The 26,584-nt window shown below is 38.9% G+C and overlaps 1 protein-coding gene across 10 annotated transcripts in view; it reads right to left on the bottom strand.

The window, feature by feature from the left end:
• LOC111327527 (uncharacterized) overlaps positions 1-25,998 on the bottom strand; it is a 26,260-nt gene extending 262 nt beyond the window's left edge. The window contains exons 1-25 of one of the 10 annotated variants that reach the window (XM_088741017.1): positions 25,855-25,994; positions 22,735-22,912; positions 21,973-22,015; positions 21,650-21,809; positions 20,443-20,498; positions 19,097-19,131; positions 18,389-18,505; positions 16,992-17,053; positions 15,127-15,236; positions 14,357-14,397; positions 13,941-13,975; positions 13,627-13,662; positions 13,495-13,547; positions 13,143-13,177; positions 11,423-11,542; positions 11,093-11,151; positions 10,404-10,528; positions 10,067-10,101; positions 9,315-9,370; positions 6,794-9,015; positions 6,275-6,332; positions 5,701-5,931; positions 5,341-5,418; positions 4,574-4,782; positions 1-791 (exon numbers count right to left, since the gene is read on the bottom strand). The exon at positions 1-791 is cut by the window's left edge and continues 262 nt beyond it. In XM_088741017.1, the coding sequence (XP_088597143.1) occupies positions 4,586-4,782; positions 5,341-5,418; positions 5,701-5,931; positions 6,275-6,332; positions 6,794-9,015; positions 9,315-9,370; positions 10,067-10,101; positions 10,404-10,528; positions 11,093-11,151; positions 11,423-11,542; positions 13,143-13,177; positions 13,495-13,547; positions 13,627-13,662; positions 13,941-13,975; positions 14,357-14,397; positions 15,127-15,236; positions 16,992-17,053; positions 18,389-18,505; positions 19,097-19,131; positions 20,443-20,498; positions 21,650-21,809; positions 21,973-22,015; positions 22,735-22,898 (4,128 nt within the window). In that variant the 5' untranslated portion in view covers positions 22,899-22,912; positions 25,855-25,994 and the 3' untranslated portion in view covers positions 1-791; positions 4,574-4,585. Of the gene's footprint in view, positions 792-4,573; positions 4,783-5,340; positions 5,419-5,700; positions 5,932-6,274; positions 6,333-6,793; positions 9,016-9,314; positions 9,371-10,066; positions 10,102-10,403; positions 10,529-11,092; positions 11,152-11,422; positions 11,543-13,142; positions 13,178-13,494; positions 13,548-13,626; positions 13,663-13,936; positions 14,984-15,126; positions 15,237-16,991; positions 17,054-18,388; positions 18,506-19,096; positions 19,132-20,442; positions 20,499-21,649; positions 21,810-21,972; positions 22,016-22,734; positions 22,913-24,740; positions 24,968-25,854 lie in introns of those variants that run through there. The other 9 variants (XM_088741019.1, XM_088741020.1, XM_088741021.1 and 6 more) reach the window with 9 other exon arrangements.
• Positions 25,999-26,584: the final 586 nt, after the last annotated feature.

Below are 26,584 nucleotides of genomic sequence, written 5' to 3'. Positions count from 1 at the left end.
GAACTCAAACCTCTTATTGAGACCGTGTGGTTTGAGAGTAAATAGTTGGGCACACCAAAACATCTGTCGAGTAAGCAGACGAACATCCATGCTATTATTGCTAGTGTTAGAGTTACGTAACTGTTCGATAACTAAAAATTCGAAATCTGCTAAAATATGAGATTCTTTCTTGTAATGAATAGCGACTTCACAAGTCCGTTTTTTGGTGGTCATGGAAGACTCGTGGTTGCGAAAACGAATTTTAAAAACAAAGACTACTAGTCTCTGCGGAGTTCTATTGTTATCGCTATTGTTTTAATTGAACAAATACTGAATGCATAATTAATGTGTGGGGTTATATGGTACTCTTGCCAATTTTTTTCCTTCAAATAATTTTGACAAAGATAGCATTTGGAGTATGTACATATGTACTTGCTACGGAATAGTGCACATCCTGCTCATGTCACCAGGGCCATTCCTTATGGAGTTGCTACCAGACTTCAAAGGAATTGCTCAACCGATGAGGCGTTTGATAAACGCTCCTCTGAGTATCATGGTTATTTACATAACCGAGGTTATAACCCTAGTTTGGTTTCACAACAATTTGAGAAAGCCCAGTCCATCCCTAGAAAAATGTTGCTCCAACCTCAACCCAAGAAGTCCAAACAAATCTTTCCACTGGTGCGTGATTTCAACTCCCGCTTACCCAGCATTGGAAAAATTATCAGTAAGCACAAGCATCTTATTTATAATACACCATCTCTTAAAAAAATTTTTTCCGGAAGGGTCTATCATCCCAGCTTTTCGTAGAACTAAAAACATAAAAAAAATCTCGATTAGTAAGCCTCGTCAACAACATCGCGCCCCAGATAATCGGCGGGGCTGCTTTAAATTCAAATCCAAATGCGATCTTTGTCGAAAAATCTCCTCGACTTCGTCGACGGGGATTATTCGACGATATTCACCGAACCTGAGGCGAATAATTGTTAAATATATATATATATATATATATATATATATATATAGTAGCAAATGGACTACTCAAGTAACGCACATATGGATTTTAATACAGCCTGTTTCGTAGACCAACAAAAGTTGATCCACTCATCAGTTAAACTCCATACACACTGAGGCATCGTGACGGTTAACTCTAACTCAGCAACGTGATCACATGGCATTGTTTAAAAAATTCAAATCTTGAAAACCGTGCGCGCGCCGATAATAGCGTTAAGAATACCTGAGAATATATTTTCGCCGATGTCTACAATTGGATATTATTTCACTTCGCTTGTTTAAAGAGGCTTCATGCGGATAATACAAGATAAAAAATTTCTCAGTAAGGCATAAATTGCAACGTTTTGTGGCATTGGAATATGATCTAGCCCTAGCAATAATTTTCCATGAAATCGAATAGTCTTCCCTCTTCTCCTTTAGTTTCCACAGGTACTTGCTCAGCTCTGTGTCATTTCGCCGTCTCTCGTGGTTGAACGACATTTGGTGGTTGCGCCATCTAGTCTTAAAATCTGTCGCTGTGAGGCCAACGTACGTTTTAGTTTCTTCCTTGGTATCGACTGTGGCTTGGTAGACGACCTCGCTTTGCAAACATTCCCCTCCTAAAGGGCATTCGTTTTCGTTCCTGCAGTTGCACAATCTTTGGGGGCGGCTATCTTCGGACATTTTTGCGTTCCTGATTGTGGCTTTGTTATGCCCGTCTATGATCTGTTTCATATTTGGTGTGCACGAGTAGCTCAGTTTAATGGTGTTTCTATTGAAAATTTTCCTCAGTTTGTGGGTGACTGGAAAGCACTTGTCAATAAGGTTAATGAACGCTCTGCCAATGTTGGTCTGTACGTTTCTGTTAAATGGTGGGTTAAACCAAATTATGTTTCTTCGCCTTTTGGTTTGGTATTGCGGTCGGTGCGGTTCCGGTTCAGTGAAGTGCAGCTTGTATGTGTAGCCACTCTTGTGCAACGCGTCTTGGTAGGGAGGTGCGGCTTTGTTAAACATGTCTTCGTCAGAAGAGATTTCAGAAAGTCTTTTATTAACTGCTTCGGGGATGTTTCGTAGTATGCAAGGTGGGTGGTTAGACTTGCTGTGTACGTATAGATGGGTAGTTGCTGGTTTGGAATAGGGTCCGAATCTGCCGGTTATCAGGTCAAGCGTTACGTCGAGAAAGTTGATGATTTTCTTGTTTGCCTCGATGGTAATTCTAAGGTTGTTTTGGGCAAATATCGTGCAAATCTGTTTCTTAATTTGCACGATATTTGCCCAAAACAACCTTAGAATTACCATCGAGGCAAACAAGAAAATCATCAACTTTCTCGACGTAACGCTTGACCTGATAACCGGCAGATTCGGACCCTATTCCAAACCAGCAACTACCCATCTATACGTACACAGCAAGTCTAACCACCCACCTTGCATACTACGAAACATCCCCGAAGCAGTTAATAAAAGACTTTCTGAAATCTCTTCTGACGAAGACATGTTTAACAAAGCCGCACCTCCCTACCAAGACGCGTTGCACAAGAGTGGCTACACATACAAGCTGCACTTCACTGAACCGGAACCGCACCGACCGCAATACCAAACCAAAAGGCGAAGAAACATAATTTGGTTTAACCCACCATTTAACAGAAACGTACAGACCAACATTGGCAGAGCGTTCATTAACCTTATTGACAAGTGCTTTCCAGTCACCCACAAACTGAGGAAAATTTTCAATAGAAACACCATTAAACTGAGCTACTCGTGCACACCAAATATGAAACAGATCATAGACGGGCATAACAAAGCCACAATCAGGAACGCAAAAATGTCCGAAGATAGCCGCCCCCAAAGATTGTGCAACTGCAGGAACGAAAACGAATGCCCTTTAGGAGGGGAATGTTTGCAAAGCGAGGTCGTCTACCAAGCCACAGTCGATACCAAGGAAGAAACTAAAACGTACGTTGGCCTCACAGCGACAGATTTTAAGACTAGATGGCGCAACCACCAAATGTCGTTCAACCACGAGAGACGGCGAAATGACACAGAGCTGAGCAAGTACCTGTGGAAACTAAAGGAGAAGAGGGAAGACTATTCGATTTCATGGAAAATTATTGCTAGGGCTAGATCATATTCCAATGCCACAAAACGTTGCAATTTATGCCTTACTGAGAAATTTTTTATCTTGTATTATCCGCATGAAGCCTCTTTAAACAAGCGAAGTGAAATAATATCCAATTGTAGACATCGGCGAAAATATATTCTCAGGTATTCTTAACGCTATTATCGGCGCGCGCACGGTTTTCAAGATTTGAATTTTTTAAACAATGCCATGTGATCACGTTGCTGAGTTAGAGTTAACCGTCACGATGCCTCAGTGTGTATGGAGTTTAACTGATGAGTGGATCAACTTTTGTTGGTCTACGAAACAGGCTGTATTAAAATCCATATGTGCGTTACTTGAGTAGTCCATTTGCTACTGTAATCGCTCCTTCATTGTCGAGCACTGTCATGGATCCTACGTTGCCTATTTCGCTTATATATATATATATATATATAATAGAATAAATGTTTGAAAAGAAAATTTGCCCTGAGCGGGATTTGAACCCACGTCCCTCCTGTTACTAGTCAGGTGTGATGACCACTACACTATCAGGACAACCATGCTGGCAACACGGAAATCAAAGATGTGATTTACGTGATCGGAGACGTGGTCTCCCGGGAAATTTAACTTTTCAAGGTGACCGGGTAGGGGAAGCCTATAACCCCATATGAAACCCAACTAAGGATCTATTAAAGATACACGACCAAAGTCAACTTAGCGGATCACAAAGGAGGATCCAATTACGGATACAGGCTAATTTCAATTAAATAGATTCTGTATGCGAGGGAAACCCTGACCCTGTACACCCCAAGTAATCATACTTAAATAGAATAAACGTTTGAAAAGAAAATTTGCCCTGAGCGGGATTTGAACCCACGTCCCTCCTGTTACTAGTCAGGTGTGATGACCACTACACTATCAGGACAACCATGCTGGTAACACGGCAATCAAACATGTGATTTACGTGGGTTCGTGGGACGTGGGTTCAAATCCCGCTCAGGGCAAATTTTCTTTTCAAACATTTATTCTATTTAAGTATGATTAAGTAAGTAAGTAAGATGTGATTTACGTGGGTTAGTGGGACGTGGGTTCAAATCCCGCTCAGGGCAAATTTTCTTTTCAAACATTTATTCTATTTAAGTATGATTACTTGGGGTGTACAGGGTCAGGGTTTCCCTCGCATACAGAATCTATATATATATATATATATATAGGAAGTCTGCAAGTCGATTTTCGCGTGGAACATTAAACCCCTGAAGAGTGAAGCGATTCACGAAACAGGCTTGTCGGGAAATGTAGTTACGTCCTTTTTTCCTCTCATAATATTTATATATATATATATATATATATATATATAGGCTGTGTAATATATAGGCTCTATATATATATATATAGGCTCTATATATATAGGCTCTATATATTATATAGGCTCTATATATATAGGCTGTGTAAATGTATATACATTTATATGCCTATCCTACTCTAAAACCAGAATTCAGTTACCCGTTTTTTTTTTTAAAGCAAATCTGCCCACATAGGGAACTCGCACTCTACGAGCTTGTCGTACAATTCTCCCACAGTACGAACCAAGCCTTGTTTACGAGCATGACCCAAAGCGGCGTCACAGGGGTTTATCACTCGGTTGTCAAGGAAACGTATTTCTGCCGAACTCAAGCCCAGTCGCTCTGCCAATAACTGCCATTCATTTCCACCTAAAACATGTCAACAATTTATAGAATTAGAGTAACTCCTCACTATTTCATACTTTACAGGTGACACACCTTGCATGCAGTAAACAAATGTTGCCTTGTACGACTCATTGTAATCATTTTCATCATTAATGTTATTATCGCCATCATCGTCATTGTTCTAGTCATTCAGCATTATCGCATTTTATTACAGATAATGCTGTGTAATTTTTAAGGAAATACTTTAATGAGTTAGCGTTGTTGTCATTACTATTGACTGGTTATAAAACAATACGGAAAAGGTTGGGTATTGCTTTAAATTGCTCCGTCAATGGTGCAGAAAACTCCCGCTACCATAGAAGAAGCAAAACCAAACTTAACTGCGGTTTGATCATTCGGGCTCATTCTACGCTTTAGGTAGTTTGCATGTTTTTATTTCCATTAACGTCGCCTATACCCCTTTCGTTTCACTAAAATTTCCGTAGTGATTTACATGGTTTACGAAACTTGATTGTAATGCTCAATCGTGATAAATCCTCTTAGAATCCTAAAAATTCGAAGACGCTACATTAGTGTACCTACCGCTCAAGTGAATTGTCAAATTCCTTCTCTGACTAATAGGAATATCCGCGACGTCACAAGTTTCTTGTAGCAAGGGACCTAAGCAGTAAATAGCAAACACGCCGTTGGAATTATCATGTTACCGATGATTCACCAAAGCGCTACATAAATGGAGCCGAGGAAACATTAACTGAAAGTAAAAAAGAAAAAATGTCTGATCTCTTTAAGGACTGTCGACCAGTTCGCCGTTTACAAATCACCAACCGATGACTTATACTTGGACAGTAGTTTGAGTGTAATCTTGAAATTGTTTGCTTATTGTGGGTTATTCGATCTATGTTCACCAGCTTTCTACATTCAGCAGATTTTGTAACATCTCACCTGTTGTGCCAGCAGGTGCAATCTCCCGTAACCTCTTGACAACATCAAATCTCTCTACAGATTTCGCCTGCAAACAAAGGCAGCGAATCTGGCGCTTAGTCTCTAGGTTTGGCTCTTTAAGTACTTCGCATTGCAACGAGAGACTTTCTTGTAGTAGCGCAACGACTTGATTAGCGTCGGAGTTCTCTAGCAGAACCTCATTTGGGAGAACAAGGGCTTGCTCGTCATCACCTTTGGATGAAACAAACAGACTCCTTGCTGTCATACTGTGAAATTGAGAGGTTCCTGGAAAGGAAGAGTCTTAGGGTAACAAGGTACATACTCAAACTGTTTTAGGTTCTTGTGGTGCGGGGGGGGGGGGGGGGGAAGAAAAGGCAAACTTGGTCCTTGTTCTAAATCTCTAACTATAAAAGAACCTTTGAAAGAGAAAAATATAAGGAAACAGTAAGTCGATGAATAACATTCAGTTCTTCAAATCTTCATATCCAATAAAATTTCCCTCTGCAGCAAACCACGAATACCAGCACATGGCCACTTGAAAGCGCACTTATTTTTAAAACTGCAATCGGTTTACCTTCGATCACATTCCCAAGACCCACGGCTTTGGAACCAGGTCCCCTTATATCTCGCTGCTGAAAATAAAAGAGAGTATATATATTACTACAATTTAAGACAGCACTGCCTGTCTTCAAGTTTAATTTTCAACACTTTTATTGATTTTTGATGAAATAGAACGGTTTCAAAGGCTAATATCAGCGAAATAACATTTTTCAACGTATATTCTACTCTAACGGAAATCAGTAGCAGGAAACTGACTGAGGATATCGTGCAGTGATATTTTCCTCCATCATTCTTGTAATCAGTAAGACACTCCCGGCGTTTGTATCTCTCAAATACTACATGAAGATCAAAAATTCATTTTTAACTTAAGTGAGCCTTATTTTGAGCACCCGCGGATAGTAATTCATTATTAAAAACTGTTTTTTATTTCGGCCACAAATAACTTTAGCTTAAAGCTTTCAGTGTGTCCATATTAGTCGAAATGGTAGTGCTGTCTTAAAAATGAGAGACACCTTAATATAATTTCCTTTACCTGTGTGCCAAACCAAACCCTCATGTGCGCGACTGGAACTCTATAGTCGTCAACAACAGCAGACCTCATACACAAGAGGGGCTCTTTGCAGTCGCACAATTGAGACTCTGACCAGAAGTGCAAACATTTTTCTTCCTTGCAAAGACGTTCATTATGATTGCGGCAGGTTCTTGCAAACTCTCGTGTACAACAAACCGGACAACACACTGACATTTCGTACTCCATATTCTTCAACCAGTGGAACTCTCTAAGCATGCATTCAAGGATCAAACCTAGCTTTCGACACACGTTTTGAGCGACAGATGCTTCGAAGGTGTCGTAATTTGATTCTTCCAAAAGACTAGTAGTTGTCTTGTGAACTACAACTTCTATGAAAGAGGAACGGCATAAAAGGATGATAGAGTAGCCTTGTAAAGGGTGAAAGAATCTTGCAAAGTTTTGGTGTAATTTGGGCTTCATCTGATTGTGAAACTCTTTTGTGCACCACTGAAAGATTATCACCACCAGGCGAGAGAAAAGGCCAGGGGGAACTTGGCCGGATGTAAATATAATAAAAAGGGATGGAATACCTGAAGAGGCAATGAGCTGATTGATATCTTCCTTCGGTGGAAACATCAACATAGAAGGTACAAGGTATTCATTCGAAGAGGACGAAGAAGGCCAGGGACACAACAAACAGAACTTCTCCATCAACGCCACGAGGCTCGACGATGTCTCTTCTGAGTCAAACAATTGGCGCCACACATGGTGCAATAGTCTGTCATCCAAAATTCCCGTTGTCTCAAGCTTTAACCATAGCTCCTTGAATTTCTTTTCTTTTCTCTCCGAAGGTTTAATGGCAATGACTTTTTTGAAGACGTCTATCAACCACTGCGGATCCAAGATAACAATCTTCTTCAATTCTGGAGTATCATCGAAATGAATCAAACTTCTTTGGTCGTGTAGAAAGGTCAGCACTGCTTTGAACTGATCTTCACTTGCAATTCCACATTCTTCGTTTGCAATTCTCCAAGCTTTCTCGCGAGAAATCCACTTAACTTCATCTTCACGTACGTCCACTAAGGCCTTCTCGTACTTCAGCCACTTTATTGGCAAAACCTCCTTCATTTGAGGCAGCTTCTTTACAACATCAAGGACTGCCTTTCTTAGACGTGTAACACCAACACATTCCTCTTCCCAGCCGGACTTCGTGTTATCCACAACAAAGTAGTCTTGTAAATGCTCACCATAGCGCTTGGCTTTTAAAGACGTAAACAAATCACGAGCTATCTCCTCGGGATCTTTACTTTTGGAGGCCTTATCGGCGTGCGTGCAAACAAGAAATACTAGGGGCATCCTTTCCGACATCTCAGATGTAGCTGCCTCCTTCTCGACTTTGTCTTGGGTGACTAAAGAAGAAACCGAGGTCATCCAATCGTCGAGATAATCCCTGTTAGTTTTATTGCAAAAACCATCTTCAGTATTGAAAACTCCTTGCCTTATACGATGGCTGGCTACTTCATCGGGATACCAACTTAGGTTATAAACTAAAAAGTAAATTGCTCTTCCTGATAGGAAAACGGGGTGAGTGGCGTAATAGACCGATTGTCCACCAAAATCCCACAGGATGGAATAAATAATATCGTTATCTTTCCCGCTGTCATCTACTTTGAGCAACTTCTCAATTAATGTTGATACCTCTTCTGGTACTTGTGGAATTCGCACCCTTGAAATCTCAGCGTAATCTGGCTCGCTGGAGGTATCTGGTACTTCTGACATGTCTTCCTTTCCTGCTTCTCCCGGTATTGTGAGGAGATTGTCATTTGAGACTTTCTTGGCGCACAATTCCTCCTCAAGCTGATCTGAAAATGGTGGATCCCTGGCACAGCAAGTCAGGTCTTCTGAGTTGCGTTTTCGTTCAAGGAAATCCAAAATATACCGAGCGGTACTGTGTTCATACGAAAACGGCAATGCATTGGAACTCTCCTCTTCGGATCGCTCACCTACTTTCCAAACCTCCGTTGATATCTTACAGTAGGAGGGATCCGTCTCTATCCCTGTAGTACTCCCTTCGCAGGGATCGAATTTCTCTCCTTTAAGTGACTTTTTTAAACTGGTTTTTCCTGCTCCGCATTGGCCAATAAACATCACAGGAACTCTCTTCACTGTTGTTTTTCCCTCTTTAAGAGCGCTGTGGTAAGCATGGAGGGTCAGGGATCCACGAGAAAGAATCTCCAGGGGAACTGCATATGAAAAAATTAACACACACAAGGTTAATCAAAGTGTACAGTGTTTGACTTTTGACGGTAATTAGTGAGGAATATAAACCTCTTTTTACAATAAAATGTTTGGAGGAAGACTTCAAATCGTCCTTTTTTCACTCTTTAGGAGCGGTTCCAGGTTTTACCAACATAAATGTGGAAAATATTGAATGACAGTAAAATAGTAAATAACCAGCCTCTTTCAACCAGAACTGCTCTGATTCACATTTTGTGCAAGTTATTTTACAACTGCATATTGTGTCTGACGCAGTTGAACATACCTTTTCCAGCATTTTGATCGTTGCTGCTACGTTGATCCATACTCTCTTGTTCGCTACTTAGATAGAAAAAAAACGAGTCATTTTTTTCTATGATCTTGGGAATAACAGCTCGTTAAGTCCTTCCTTTACAGGAAGTGAACGCAAGTGCACCAAGACACTGATTAAAGGAGAACTTAACTCCTTGGAATAGACCTTGCGTCACCTGATTTAAAACTCAAGCGAGGAAAGAAAGCTAAAACTATCTGAGATAAATCTGACACTGTAATTAAAAGAAGGAGCAAAATTCAAAACTGAAATTGTGTCGAATAGCTTATACCTGCTAAATACAGAAGCGATTACAAAAACTTAATTTACCAGCTTGAAATCAAGAATAACTATCGTTTTCAAGATTATTTTAGCTGAAATGTTTAGCAAGTTCACAGAACTTTCAAAATCGTGAGCGGCGTTGATTTTCCAACAACGCCAAATTTGGCTATCGAGCAAAACAAGCTCTAAATAAGTGAATTAAATTTTGTAATTTCCTCTATTTATATATTTAATTATCAACTCTTGTGCCCGGTGTTCTTCGAACATTTAATTTGAAGTAAAACTTTTTCTGATGAAAAATTCAAAAGAAATGGTGCTTATAATTTCAGATTAGCCTCACGTAACGCTATCCGCCAACTTGAAGTCACTTTCCCGATTACTCCCTGCTTTATGCTCCAGCTATTCCTACGAAAATTACGAAACAAACTGGAAGGAACTGTCATTACCTGATCAAATTTTCCTCATCCCTGTCAGAGGGAGTCTACAAAAAATCAAGCCAGTGACTGATGTTAATACAGTTGATGGATTCCAAAACAAAGAAATTTGATTAAACCTCTCAAGTAACAAGAAAAATTATCAAGGAAATCGAGGAGATTCTTGAGCATTTCCTTTATGATAACTTTATGTTTTTTCTTTCTAAATATTTTTGCCTTCTCAACCTCTAAAACTGTAATCAAGTACTTTATGCCCACCTCAATTTTAAAAATAGTTAACATTGTCCTCGTGAAATAATGTTTAAAACACTATTGCTCGTTTCTTAAACGATAGTTAATTAACACGAACCTCAACTCTTGTCTCAGAATACGAGCCCTTCACTCGGTGGTTAATGATCTGTATGCACATTTCAAGGTACATAGAAGTCAGGCCATCGTTAACGAGGTCGTCAAGGGACTCAAATCCCCTTCCACCTTAAAGAAATGGCTCCTTTAAAACTCACTTTACAGATTTTAAAGTATCTATCTATCTATCTATAGTTCTTTGGCATTACAAAGCTTTGCTTTTATGTCCAAATCGAGCACTCTACTAGGATGGGTCATGTCATGCAATTGTGCGATGCCCAGTAGCTACTGGTTTTAGCACTGTGGCATGGCCTAGATGATACCACAAAAGTGGAATCATCGGGGGTGGCTAGATGGCTTTACCTTCATCCTAGAATCAGCACTGCACTGAAGAGGCACAGAAGGCCGAAACGATACTGTTCTATGGTCTATGGTACCGTGCGTGTATCCAGTAACAGACCAGAGAAGCCGTGAAAATGTGGTAAGAACATTAGTTATACACTGGGCTGCGTCTCGTGTGCCACTTTTTTGTTCTTACCTCATTTTGATGTCATTTATGATCTATTAGTAAAGAGACGCATTGAAAGATTGAGTCTACTAGTTAAATCTATATATATGCATACGTAGACATATATCAATGGACCAGATCGCTAAACGTTTTTTGATTCATAGCAGAATTTCGCCGCAACTTACCTACATAATGCATTTTGCCATCATACTGCAGATTTAAGTGCTTATTACTTCCAAAGAATCTTAAAAGAAAGAGCATGAGGTGATATAGGTAACTTATGAGATACTTAAATGAATCCATATTAGTTTTAGTGCTAGCTGTGGTAGAGCAGGACAGAACTGGAGTAATATTCAAAAACTAAAACATTGCTCGAGACTGGTAAACAGCTCAATGTCTCATTTATGGTTGCCCTATTTTGGGCATGATAATTCCTGACTAATGCAATCTACAGGTACAGCTTAAGACATCTAATTTTTGAGCGCTTTCCAGATATATTAAAACTTGGGCATTACCTGAATGTGAGAGCGTAACAGGGAGCGTCATCATTCATACTTTCTCGAACAAGGTAGTGCCCATCTTCATACTGAGTAACAATTTTTTCAGCTTCCTTGGGTGAGAGGGAACCATAAAATCTAAAAGTCAATAGTAACAATAAGAATATCAATAAGAATATCAAGAAAACGGATAAGCCCAGAAAGATCGTGCTCTATATTGGGAACTAAACTTAATGTTGTCAAATCTGGTACGGATCTGGGAGTTATTGTAAATAATGACCTGAAAAAATGGACAATCGCATGATAGGTTTTATTAAACGTATAAAGGCTGATAGTTTCGAAAGAAACTGTTTGGGGCTGCGTCGGTGGGAGTAACGAAATAATTTGGATATATCAACAAAGTTGAAATGGTAAATTGGACACCGTAACGTAATTAAACGTAATTGTATAAGAGACCTCAAAAGAGACCTCGTGAAGACCCCATATCTATCACTGGTAAGATAACATCTCTGCTACGCGTCTCAACTGTGGGCTCCCCAATCTCGCACATCAATGGTCGAGATCGAAAACATCCCCGCGCAGAGCCACGGATGGCCTCTCTTACAAGGAACGTTTATTAGAACTGAAATTACTTCCCCGGAACTATTGGCTGGAATATCTAGACATTGAAAATTAACGACCTCTTTGAGTTTTGTGGTGGGCGCTCCTGCCGTGGCGCTTTTGGTCTTTTAATCAGAAATAAGAAAGCTAAAATCTCACTCTATAGAGATTCCTTTTTTGTAAGAATCTGTAACATATGGAACGCCTTGCCAGATAACTTAGGAGCAGAAAAGGAACTACCGTCTTTCGTCAAAAAACAAAAATCTTTCTTTTATCTAAGACTTAGCAAAGTTTTTAATCTAGACGATATCCGCTCCTTCAAATTAGTTTGTGTAAAATGTCGTTTCAAAGTTCTCAATTCTTGTACATGCCATCCAACTGTTTTTCTTTTCTTATTATTTTTATTTATTTATTTTTTTAGCATGGAGGCTTGTAAGTGGGTCGGGTTTCAATTTTGTCTGCTTTTGGGGGATAGGGTAAGGTAATTTACCAAGTAGTCCCCTACTTGGCAAATTAACCTTGTCCTGTTGTCCTGTTGTCCTAGTCCTATTGTAAATTTACCTGCCTTTGGTAAATTGTTAAATAAATAAATAAGTAAATAAAAAAATAAATAAATAATCATGATAACGATGATAAATAAAGAAAAATTATATTAAAAAAAAAACAATACAAAACACAGCAAATAAAAGATAACTAGTATTTCAGAAGAGCACAACCTTTTTTATTCACCACCTAAACTTCATTGGGCTAGCTATGGGGCTGTCAGCTTTTCAGTGGAAGTGTTTGAAGAAGGAAAAAACCCTTAAGGGTCACTATGCGCTTTTCATGAAGTATTCTTGCTTTCAGTTAAAGAAATTCTCTAGCCTCTTAGGGCACTATATCGATATCATGCGTGCATCGAAGTTTGTTGTTCTTACCATGTTTCATTGCAAACTACTTAAATTCCGGGACAAAAACAAAGAAACACCTGTAACATTTTACCATCTAGAAAACTTTATGTATATGTAACTACAAAGTATTAGCCATTTTACTTTTGGGAGAATTGTTATGGATCAAGCGTTTTCACCAAGGGTATTGTAACTACAATTTATTATTTACGCCCCTAGTATTACTTTCAAAGTTCACGATTGATACGTACTCATTCCCAAAGTGGGCTGGTTTATTCTCAGGAATCTGCATTAAAACATAGATACCAGAAATTATTGTTAAAACGTGCATATTTTAGCATTTGATATCCACTAATTGAGTTCAGTTAGTGCAATTCATCAGGTTATCGACCGTCAAAGTGGTTTTCTAAAACCCACCTCCGATTCCTGGGACTTTCCAGAAATGAGTATCACGCGACAACGAACAACGCATAGAACTGAAATTATGCCTAACTCGCTTGCTACAACGATGGTTACCGTTTACCGCTTTATTTCCTATTCAAATGAATGATAGTGTGATGCACTGTGCATCACACCCAATTTATCAAGTCGGTAAATACATACCGTCTGACATAAGATTTTCGTAGCTTTCGGGGTGTTTCGTTTAATTGCATTTACTGCAAAAGAAAAGAGAACTACCTTCACCTTTAACGTTTCAAGGAGAAACAGAACGTAAAAAACATTTGGATGACTTACTAAACTGGTCCCAAATACTTTCTTCAGGTTCACAAACTGGAATAAAAGTTTTTTTAAAGTATAGGTTAGTATGGTAAATTAGAAGAACTTCCACTTCATACGAAACGCGTGCAAAAATGGAGACAATGAGTCACAGGCCCCTTAACTGGGAGTGAATCAACAGTAACCATATATGGCTACGGTCGCTATTCGGCAAAAAAAAAACCTAGAAGCAAATAAACACAATAAGACAAAACTGAAAGTATGCACTAAAGGCTTGTAATGAACTGACGTCAAATATCGCATAATGGCTTTACTTAATTTTTCTTACACACCATTTCCACCTATATCCACATCGCTTCCGTGTTTTCTAATAAAAGATAAGATGGAATAAAACCAAAAAAAATGCAGTTAAACAATATAGACAAAAAAAGAAGACAACGTGTTAATGCTAATGTTGATGTTTCTGTGGGATGCGTGGAAGGTTAGCGCCGCGAAGTATTAAGTTGAAGTATTGGTTTACAATGAATCACTGGTTAAAAAAAGAAATGATCATGGTGATGAAGAAGGTGTCAGTGATGTGGTGACAAGGGTAATGGTAACAAAAATGGCGACAATAACAGTGATGTTGGTTATAGTGCATGAAAATTATATTGGTAACTAGGAACATGCTTGTGGTTGTCATGTGGGAGGTGCTTGTGGTGCTTCCGACAATCAGTAACAGTGATAGAGATGACATTACATTACCTACCTCGCGCTGCTAGTTAGTAACTTATCGTCATCACTTTTTAGCTGAAATAAAGTTTCGAATGAGCTTCATTTACAAGCACTCAATTATTTGTCTAAATGCGTTTTTCCAATTATGTGCGAATATTGCTGAGATTTAAAAAAAAAAAAATACGGGGACTTCAGTTTGATGGAAAGAGTCTGGAGTTGTCCACAATCCTGCTCCCTGCAACATCGAACCCGAAGTAAAACCGGGGCCACCCGAAATCGAGCACCGGTTGATCTGGCGATGCCCTAACTAAGGCAACTTTTAAATAAAGCACCATGGCATCATATCTCATGACCAAACGTTTGTTATTGAAATAGGCGTCTTTCAGATCGGATTCGATGAAAAACTAAAGTCACGCGATTGCGTCTCCTAAATGGGATTTCGATTGAAATTTGGTGTTAATAAGCACAAGTAAATTTTTCAAGGACAAAATACTTGTGCGAGCTCGTTGGCGAGTGCAATTTGTAGTTTTTGACAAATTTATGAGTGCTTACTCAAACCAAATTGTACGAATATCATGTTGTTACTTGTAAGTTATTAATTTACATGAAAAACGCATCACAGAAAAGTCAAGATCGACGAAATTTTGGCAGCGCGCGCACTCTTTGCAATTTGCGCTCGTGTCATAACTTTGCACTGTTTCGTGTTACATGAAAAAATGCACTCGTTTTCAGCCAATCAGACGCGCGTAATTTTTTCATGCATTTCATTACAATGAAAATTGTCCTCGTTTTACTCATAAATACCTGTTTTCTTTCCTTTTCCCCACCGACTCCCCTACCATTTCCTTTGGATTGTCCATTAATTATTAGGATTTTATTGACAAGATCCTCAAGCTTTTCGAACGCCAAACGGTCTATAAAAAGATAGATATACTGTCCATCTAGCTCGCCGTAAAGAACTCTTAAAACGCACGAAAGAACAACGTAAAAGACAATACATAGAGCTTAGAAAAGTAAAATGTTTCAGGTAAATGAGAGGTCTAGAGTAAAAAAATATGTGCCCGACATGTGCACTCAGGAAGGATCATGCTAAGAATCGTATAATTGAATAAAATCTCGCATTCTATTCACAACACCACAACTGCAAAAAAAGATATTCAATTATGCGATTCAAGGAAAATCCATTACTTTATTTATGAATTCTAAGTTAAATTGCATTTTAAAACCGATATCGCGCGAATCATAAAGCGATGAATTCGATATCGGTTTTCAAGTGCAATTTAACGCGGAGTTCACGAGTTAGGTAATGAAATTTCCTATAGAATGGGCAAAGGCTAAAGCGGAAAGAATCTTCCACTACCGTTTGGCAAGGACTGTACTTTTCCTTTGTTTTGGCATTCAGCAGAACAAAGAATGGAACTGCTGTCTTCTTGGTTCAAATTTGTTTGTTTGTTTGTTTTTTTTGGAAAAAAAAGTAGTGTTACTTTTTCTCTACTTTTTATTTCGTACAGTTAAATGAGTAACAAAGATTCTTCAGTATGTATTAATCCTCTCAAAGATAAATTTGCAGTAAATGGTTTGAACCCGGGGGTAACATGTGAAGGTGTAGTCTGATCGTCCGGGTGAGTGTAGTCCTGAGAAGGACTGTTGTCGGTGGTAGTGACTGACGTTTCGACAACCTGTGCGGAAGTCATCATCAGAGTCAAGTGAATGATTGTTGTCAGTAGAATGTTCTTATTCCAGTTCGTGTGAAATGATCGGTTGGTTTTGCCGTGATTTTATTGGCTGTAAGACTCAAGTGACGTAAGTCGGTCGTGATTGACAGACTCCCCTAAACAGATGTCAACAACTACCCGCTCCATACAAACGACGCATTCACGACATAAACATCACAAACGACCGAAAAAGAACGACCTAACTTTACCGACAGATAGAAACAGACCAATCACGACCGACTTACGTCACTTGAGTCTTACAGCCAATAAAATCACGGCAAAACCAACCGATCATTTCACACGAACTGGAATAAGAACATTCTACTGACAACAATCATTCACTTGACTCTGATGATGACTTCCGCACAGGTTTTCGAAACGTCAGTCACTACCTCCGACAACAGTCCTTCTCAGGACTACACTCACCCGGACGATCAGACTACACCTTCAAAAGATAAATTTATTTATTGATTCGAGAGTGGCGTAGAGAGGTAGATAAGGGAAAGTTGTTTTGTCTTTCAGCCCTTCGAATGTATTAGTAAGAGACAAAGTTTTAAATTTCTGTTAATTGGAAGCAAATACGTCAATACTTACGTGGCTCCAAGTCACATAAAAGTAAGTGTCGAATTGTAAAGGCTTCTATTCATTTAATGTTCAGTATTGCAGCCGATGAGGGACGCCACTAAAAACTTTAAAACCTTCTATATTTACGGTTTAAACCAAACTGCAGAGTATCAAATACTTTCATTCCTTACCTTATTTTTCGTGCCCTGAAGGTCAATTGGTAGTCTACTTTATCTCAAAGTAGATAACACGTTTAAAATTTATACCCTACTCTTCACTAGGAAGGAAAGCATAAAATCACACTGCACGGTTTGGCTCATCAAATACGATTTTTTTTAAAATGAGCCTCGTGCTAAGAATAATTTGATGACTTTCAACTGCCCTACGTACCTGCGCAATGCATTCCTCCTCTATGGGATATAAAATGGTGCTTGATGATTGAATCTTTGCATCTATTAGAAAGTAAAAGATCAAACTAAGATCTGAGAAATTCCAAACTATCAGCAGAATTGATGCATGGCTTAATTATCTTCCTGACGTAAACAGATCAACACAGGAACAGGACTTGTCGAAGACGTACTTTTAAAATTTCTCCAAGAACTTGTTGATTCCCAAAGAAGCAAAGCAATTGACCAATTTCATAAATGGCTGCCGGATTAATATTCTTTTGTTTAAATTTAAATTAGCCTTTCTGGCCTCGCTTGAGATAATGTATTCTTTTGAATTTTGTACTGGAGAACGAGACCAGAAAGGCTAATTTAAATTTAAACAAAAGGATATTAATCCGGCAGCCATTTATGAAAGTGGTCTATGCTACTGACTGTTTTTTCTTTCGTTTTATAGCACGATTAGCCTATGTGTAGCCTCTACAGAACACGGTGGGAGGTTTTAATAGTGAGCTGCAAATTTGGGAAAGTGAATCAAAAGCATTTCGATGTTCTTCAAATGTCCCCAGTATACAGAAGTAATGGTAAAAGGAATTCAGTTCGGTCTGTTATCGGAGGAATAGTCTCGCGCAGTGGGAGTCCGATTTGTTCACCACAAGTATGATTACAGACCAAATTGGACGACATGAAGTTTGTATTTAACAATTATTCGCCGAACCTGAGGCGAATATCGTCGAATAATCCCCGAGACGAAGTCGAGGGAATTATTCGACAATATTCACCGAACCTGAGGCGAATAATTGTTTTAGGATAATTTCAGAGCTGAACAACAGAGAAATTTCTAAAATCATAATATTTTAGTAACATTTATTAACATTTTATTTTAACATTTTATATAAACCGCGTGGAGCGGTTTATATAGTGTCATATAAGGAACCACTCGACCAGTCAGATCGCTGGAAACTCTTTGCTCAGCTCTGAAATTATATTAATACCAATTAATCATAAAAATTAGAATTTCCAAGTGAAGGAGAATAGCTAAGTTATAAAAGAAAGGAAATATTTGAATAAAAAGACTGATTGGTTGATTTAAACTACAACTTTGAAAGTGAATGGTTTATTCAAACTACGACTTTGAATGTGATTGACTTACTAAACGTTTCGATAACAGACTGTCCAATAACAACTTGGCAAGTGAATAAGGGGAGATATAGAAATTTTTTATACGAATCACAATCAAGGAAACTGTAATTTTTATGATTAAGGTTTTTTCGCGGAATCTCAATAACATTCATACTAACCGCATATTTTATGATTAACAATCCATCATCGTGAGAACATTTGATAAGTTGAATTTATCACCAGGCTTAAGGCCATGGAAGCAATACAGGGTAAAGATACCTCAGTGAGAGAACAAGTCTTCCAGGTGAAGTTTTGCTTTTCCAAACAAGATAACCGCCATCATCAGCCTTAGAAAGAAGATCTTCAGCTTCATATTGTGTTAAACTACCATGAAATCTGAAAAAAAAATTATCTAGATATATCCCAGAGGATACATATATATAAAACTAGGAGTAATCATTGATTATGAAGTGCGTTCGTGGGGACGAAATTTGGATTCTGGAATACTTAGACTAGTGACTGTGTCAGGAAGATGATGGATGTATGAGAGCAGGATACTCTGAAATGAGCCATTATGGTCGTCTAGGGAGAAAGGGAAAGTAATGCGAACAACAAATGTTCAAAGAATTGAAAGAAAAAGTCAGATTCACAGACTACGATCTTCAGACTACTATACCAAAAAGGAGATAGTCTTCAGATATCCGCTCTCTAGACTACGATCCTCAGACTACTATGACAAAGTCTCTTTAACAGGAAAATGTTTTTAATAACGATAACACTTTGAGAACTTAGCGAAAAAGCGTATTGTTTAAGTTTCTCTTTCAATTGCAAACTGGTATGCCAAAGAAAATGATCACGATTTCAAAAAAAATTCTCGGTAATTGTAGTTGAAAAAGAGCACAGTAAGTATGATCCGGGAATTTGAACTTTTAGTGATGTCTCCTTAAACTAAAGCCGAGAGATAGTTAACTTTGAAAATAAACTCACTCTTTTTCTGCGTATTGAGAAGGCCTATCTGGAATCTGTGGAGTGAAAGTATGATTTTAGCTCCGTTAGAAGGTCAGCAAAGAAGTAAAGTGGCCAACACCACTTAAACAAGTTGCCATAAGGTGGCTTAGGGTATTTCGTTACCCCCCTGATATTTCGAGATAAGTAATCACTTTCCATGCCTTGTTGTGATTTATTGGCTTTCGAGAGTTGTGATTTTCCCACTTTGACAATATGTTCCCTGTGAAGTCCACTGTCGTACAGCTCTCCATGAATTTCCCTTCTATTTCCCGTACTGATGTTGTTTGGGTAAATTTTTTCCTGAATCAAATCCTTTAGATTGCGTGTGTAATAATGACACGGCCAACATACTTAATTTCGTTTCAAATCAGGCGATGTCTGGTGCCGTTGGCGTACTCTGAAAGGGTGGAGTTCTACTTATGAGCGAGTCTAGTGCTTTGTCCAGCTCCTTGTTCCGATCCTGTTTCGGTCTCCCAGTCATGCTGACGTCACCTTCACTCTTTTTTAGGGTAGCGGAAAGTTATTTAAGTAGACTGTTGACATGTTGCAGACAGAACTGCAATAGATCTGATTCTGTTCAGTTGTTCGGTTGACGGTTTTCTGGTGTTGTTCACGTGCACTCTTTCCAAGAAAGAAAGAAACAATCACCACGGAAACAGCCGAACAAGTGCATTTTCAGTGTCTTTACGCTCGCCCTTTGATGGAACCGCTGGTCGCACTAGTACATCATTTTGGACAACTGAAGTTTTGACATACTTTGTCAAAAAGAGGAGATAGGATATTCTGACCATACCTGGTGCGATTGAAGTGTATTTTCCCCATAAACTCAGCACGTATACCTTGTTTTTGTTGGGAGTGATGGAGTTTTTGGGATACACCTTTGAGCATAACGGAGACTTGCGACGCGCTCACACGCGTCACCTCCGCTGTTTCAGAGCACGTCCACAACAACAGTTTATTTTTACACACGCAGAGAAAAAATATTGGATTTAGTGAAGAACTAACCTAAACAACATTAGAGAGGAGAGGGAAATTAAAATTCCAGAAGTGTGGATGCCAAAGACCAAGTAACACAACAACACCGAGGAGAATTGTGCTAGATGTATCGTAAGGGAATACATCGTTAAAAGGCGCGATCGCAGCTGCTGAAAAAAACAACCATGACGGTGCATACAGGTAATAAGGTGAGGTGTAACTAGTCCACTTCGCGTGAAAAGACTATCAGTACGCAGTCCAAACGTTGTAATCCATATTTGAAGTGACAATACTTATTACTTAAGTCTATTAATGTTCGTCTGCATTGAGTCTAGTGCGTTATATATTACCTTCTTTTCGCAAGAAACAACGATCGCTTGAGGCACTATTTTCTTTATTTCTTTTTCTGAAAGGAAGGGAAAAGTAAGCCTTTTATCAGAAACTTACTGCTGAATTGTTTGTAGCTGCATTACAAAGATGAGATGTGTTGCTAAGTTGTTCTTCAATAATTAAATAGAGATACTTTCATTCCGGCAAGCGCAAGACATTTTAGCTAACACTTATTACAATTGTATATGTAAATTAGTTCCCTTTTAGGTTTGATTTTATTGTATAGTTCTATTACATAATTTGTACACCTTTGCAATTCAGCTTCCAGCTGCTATTAAGGTATTCTTCTCAATAAACGTCTATCGTCTATCTATCTATCTATCTAAAAAGCACATATATACCATGTTACCTTGCGTCTGTTTAGTATCAGATCACAGACGATGTGGAAATGTGGTAAGAGCAAAAATATGGCACACGAGTCGCAGCCGAATGCGTCACTTAGGTTTCTGACATATTTTTAAGTCCACCCTTGGCAACATAGAATGTAGTTGTCTTGTATTTTGAAAATATTTTGTCTATCGGGACGTCATCTTAGCGACTGTCTTCCAATAGATCACAAGTAGGAATGAGTCAAAACGCGTTTATGATTCAGATTATCCTAAAAATATAGTACTTAGGGATGTTGACGAGTGCAACAACAACAAAAAATAAAATAAAACAACAACAACAAAAAAATTCCGCGGTGCTTGCCGGAAGGGAGCTACAACCCGTAATGTCTGAAGGTACACACGAGTTATCATGAGTGACCATGAGTGACCACGAGTGGCCACGGGTAACCACGAATGACCACGAGTCAGTACGTGAGACCTCGAGTGACCATGAGTGACTACGAGTGGCCACGGGTAACCACGAATGACCACGAGTCAGGACGTGAGACCTCGAGTGACCACGAGTGACCACGAGTGGCCACGGGTAACCACGAATGACCACGAGTCAGTATGTGAGACCTCGAGTGACCAAGAGTGACCACGAGTGGCCACGGGTAACCACGAATGACCACGAGTCAGTACGTGAGACCTCGAGTGACCACGAGTGACCACGAGTATGAAGTCATCAAAACATTTGATATAAATAAATAAAAAGCACTTGTATCTTAAACATTTTTCAATTTCAACATCTTTTTTTGATCCACTGGAATGAAAACAAAGATAAATATCCATTACTTACGTGATGCAGTGGCACTTTGCATCTCTATATCCCACGACATGTTGTCAATTCCTCCCCTCTTCTCAACAAGGTCAAAGATGAAGTCCACTAGCTCCTTTTTCTGCATTTGTTCATCGGTAACACCAATCAGCTCTTTCCATTTCTCATCCAGTCTGTCAATCTAAAAAAGACAAAACAGGATCACCAGAATTTTCTAAAGAAATTTCGGCATCCAGCTCTAAAAGTTTCTTCCAGAAAAAATCTCCATAACAATTAATCATCCAGGAAGTTGTTGCCTCATACAATAGAAATCTTAAACTCATTGTTAAACAAAGATTTCTTACATTAAATACCTGTTGTGGATCCCAGCCAATGTGTCCAAGGTGCCTATAATGAAAATTTAAAAATCTTTTTACCGTAATTCCTCAACTAAGCACTGGCGCTGATTCAAAGTATCGACTAAAAGGAGGGGCACATACTGGAAGAAGGGGACTTCATCGAGGGGGGTGCTTATCACTCTCCTGTACTGATGCCTGTGTAGTTGAGCCTTAAAAAAGCATTGATAAAATGGTAATAGAAACAGGTTTTCCTTGTAAGGGAGGAGAGGAGGCGTATATTCGAGAGGGGGCACCTGCTTGACATTATGTCCCTGAGGATGGATGCTTATTCATGGAGGAGTGCCTTATAGAGCGTGAGTGCTTATTCAAGAAAAAATTAATCAATTACATAACACTCTGGTAATGACCATTAATTTGCATAAGAGATAAGACATACACTACTCCTCAACAAAGGCAGCAAGCACAAAAATTAAAGGAAAATTTCTGAGGACTTAATCCTTCACATCGTAACATCAGTATCCCATATTCTCTACACTCTTCCCTATACATTTCCTCTGGTACCGAAAAGGAGAATTAGTTTAAAAATCATGAGATTCTTAGTTGGTGATCATTTCCCTTATTCTTGTGACAATGCGCGATTCAGGGGTGATGCTGTGAGAGACATTTAATGCTAGTCACCCGTAGCAGTCAAGGAATTAGGCTTGTGTGATTAATAAAGAAGAGCCTCCACTTTTAAAAGGCAACTTAACAGTTCAAAGATCAGCTTACTGGAAGTTCTCTGGTCTTCCAATATCATCCTTGGTAATCTTTTTCTTTGCGTTTTCGTTGTTGTTAGATGTGTTACTTTTCCTTTCCTTTCTTTCTTTCTTTTTCCGAGATAGAGAGGGGCCATCCACGGACGAAAGACTTTTCTCTGATGGTGAATGACTCATATTGCCAAAGTTATCTTTGTACAAAAAAGATACCAGAACAAATTCGATCAGCTAAGATGGAGATCCAGTACAACAAGTAATGGTTTGTTGGGGACTCGTAATTTTTCTTTGTCCTACGCTCGTAACGAGACGAAAAAGCATCTTTCTCTATTTCTATAACGAGCTCAAAACTTACCATCTTTCTCGTTCTATAAACTTATTCAGTTCGCATTTCTGCCCCGAGAACATGGGATGCTTATTCTAACTCAACTTCAAGAACATTTTCGTGGAATTCCTTAGCAGGTGACTAAGCACTGGATATCAATGAAGCGAAACCAAAGTAACTGTTTTTCTTGCGACACGCGTCTCTATGAGTTATATAGCATTACGATTGCGATGTGCACCTTTCATTGTAGGAAAAGAGAACAGTGACGTTAGAAGAGCGTGAATTTCGAAACAAGAAATCTCGGAAATCTCGGGGATCGTTTTCATCTTTCACGAAAATTAAAATGAACAAGGTACCAAACATTTTAGAAACGAACGTTTATTTTTATCGTTTGCAACTAGGCCGGAAGATTGAAGACCCAAAACAAAATCGGATCTCCAACTAAGCTGGAGGTTTGAGTCGTTACACTTTCATTTTCCAGCTGCAAACATAGATAATTATACTGAGAGGATCAATTCGTTGCTAATCTGTCGGAAAAAGTGAAGAACAGCTCCCCCAAAAACTGTCGGCCAACTGTTGACCAACTGTTGGCCGATAGTCGGCCAAAAGTTGGCCAACAGTTGGCCGATTGTCGTTTACCGCCTTTTGCGAAAATCTTCTGCCAACAGTCGGCCGACTGTTGGCAGCATGTCGGTAATTTGTTGGCCAAGTGTCGGTTGAGAACCCCTGTTGAATACCAGAAAAGCCTCAGCTCGCACATGTGGAAGAACATTGCATATCGACGCGAAATGAAACTTTCTCACTGGAGTCTGCCATTTTGTTTAGGTTTTTTTGGGACCAATCTCGTCGCAATCTCCTATGTTTAGGTTTTTATACTACCAAACCCCTCACAATCCCATCTCATCATCCTCGCAGTCGAGAAGCAAAAAAATTGTTTACAGCGGCTTCTTGCAGCTTTTTTTTTTGCTTTACTAAATGTAAGAAGCTTTAAATGTCTCTGACAAGTGACTACGTAAAAAAATAATAAACTAACTGAAAATATTAACCAAAAATAAACTCAAACAGACAGAGATAATTGAAAGCCCGTATATGACGCCCTAAAACAAACCGCAATGCATTATAGGGCGATTTAATAGATAAACTTACCCAGGACAGGAGATACGATTATGCAATTTTAGCTCAATGTGTGGTTCATCATGCGACTGATTCTACTAGAATGGTAAGGGTCGAGTAACTGCGATGTCTTTACACTTGTCAAATTTTTAAGTGTCCATTTGCTGTTGGTCAACTGTCGCTCAACTGTTGGTATACTGCCGGCCGACAGTTGGCCGACAGTCGGCCGACAGACTTTTAGGGGAGCTGTTCTTCACTTTTACCAATTTGTCTCTACTGCGCAGATTTAGCCATTATCATATTCAACTGAACCAGGCTCCCAAAAATGCTGCCGATAGACAAGCGGCCTGATAGACAAGCACTTAAAGTACAGTGGAACCTCGATTATTCGAACTCGTTGGGACTTGGGTGAATAGTCCGGATAATCGAGAGTCCGGATAATCGAAAATATGGTAATAATGTAAACAAAAGAAATAAAGATAACTCATTTTTAACTCCAAAAGTGCGCTTCAACGACTACAAATACATGTACATGTATGAATCACACCTATACTCATGTGCATGTAAGCTTCAGTGACTTTCACCTCAATCCTTCGCTTGTCTCGATGTTGTTAGTGAATTTCAGGATCTTATCCTTGCTCTTCCGAATATCAGAGATCTGCTGCTTGCAATTCAGGCGCTAAATTTGTTCCTTTTCTCCTTTATCTATATGTGAAATAATTTTTCGTTTATCCTTTATCGAGAGAACAGATCGCTTTCGCTTCTTAGACATGCTGTCGTTTTGTGTTATGATCATTCACGTGTGTCTACATAACCCACGCTTATCGAACTGATCAAGCTTGACATTCCCTTAGCAACAAAACAATATTGAACTAATCAAAATTCAGGTGAACGCATCAGAATGCTTTTAGTCTCAGAGCGCTCAATCTTTTGAAAGCGGAGGAGGTAATGTGCTGTTTTGAACGTTCTTTTCCTGACTTTAAACATAATCTCTGAATTTTTACCTCATAAAGTTTCAAAGATCAAGGCTTATTAATATTCATGAAAAAAACGGACTAGAGAAAAAGTGCGGATAATCGAAACGTCCGGATAATCGAGGTTCGACTGAATTTTTACAAGTAAGGTTTGAAAATCCAAGTCTTCAAACAGTCAACCGATCGAGTCATATCATTCCGTGTATGGCAAAATCATAAATTTTCGTATTCCCGTGATTAGTTATGCAAATGTTAAGCTTTTGATGTTCAAAAAGTTTCGGCATTTGTAGTGCAAATCAGTCGAAGTAATGCGACCTATCAGACCACGAAGTCACAAATATTTGTTGCCTTTCTGGAAGGAACCAAAATTTTCCTGCAACTCAACATAATAAGAGCCGGCTGCGTAATACCCAATTGATGAAAGAATTTTTCCCGAGAAGGCTATAACAGTACCCCTGTAATTCCTTTACATCGTTTATCAGTTAGTCATGGTAAATAGCGTTAATCACTATTTCAATAAACATGGAAGATTTAGACTAATGGCTGACAAATGGCGCATTAAGTTCCCAATTGAGCTGCCAGTTGCTGGCTTTGATTAAGTTACACATTTTTATCACATTTTACAATAATCATATTTGAGTTTGTATCACTTTTTCCGTTATATGCTGAATAGGCAAGTTTCTCATTAAACCCTAAAGTTTAAGCAAAGACCTGAGATAATTACCTGCCTTGACAATGGTTGAGAACAAAATGCATCTCCAAAATGTTAAATTTTTCTTCTCACTAATAATTATCCTTGATCATCGCAATTCCTTTAATCATTCGCTTGCGCTTTTAAACGCCGAGAAAATGTCACAGATCGGAACTAGAACCCATTCCCCTCCTTGTGCATGGTACGACTACTAACCGAATGACCCGGATGAAATCATACAGCGCAGACTCTTACAAAGACACAGTATATTTAGAAAAAACAATAACAAATACCGACTAGCTCTCTTTCTGAACTTTACTATACTTTTATGGATTGTCCCAGAACCTATAAATAAAGACTTCGCTTTATTTCGTTTTTTTCTAACTTTCACATACTGATCCACTTTGGAGGACTTGGCTGTCAACGACTACCTTTATAAATAACTTCTTTAACCTTTCTGTTCTTGTTCCTCAAACGTTCCAGAGTTTGTATTTGTATTCTGCTGGGTTCACGATCACGTCTAAATACACGATAATGCTTTTGCAGATGCTGCTTTACACGATTAATATTGCCGGACAGCTCATTTGATATTGCATGGCTCTCGATAGGTTCACTCAGAAATGTACGCTCGCATATTGATCTCTAGTAGTCTTTCATAAAACGCTCAAAAGCGGTGTGTGCATTTGTATGTCGTTTGAGTAGAGAAGAAATCATAGTATTTAACCTTCCTTTTAAGGACGAAGCTTGAAATAAATCCATCATT

The sequence above is a fragment of the Stylophora pistillata genome, chromosome 12, assembly GCF_964205215.1.
Source record: "Stylophora pistillata chromosome 12, jaStyPist1.2, whole genome shotgun sequence".
Taxonomy (NCBI): Eukaryota; Metazoa; Cnidaria; class Anthozoa; order Scleractinia; family Pocilloporidae; genus Stylophora; species Stylophora pistillata.
This window is presented reverse-complemented; position numbering and strand designations above follow the sequence as displayed.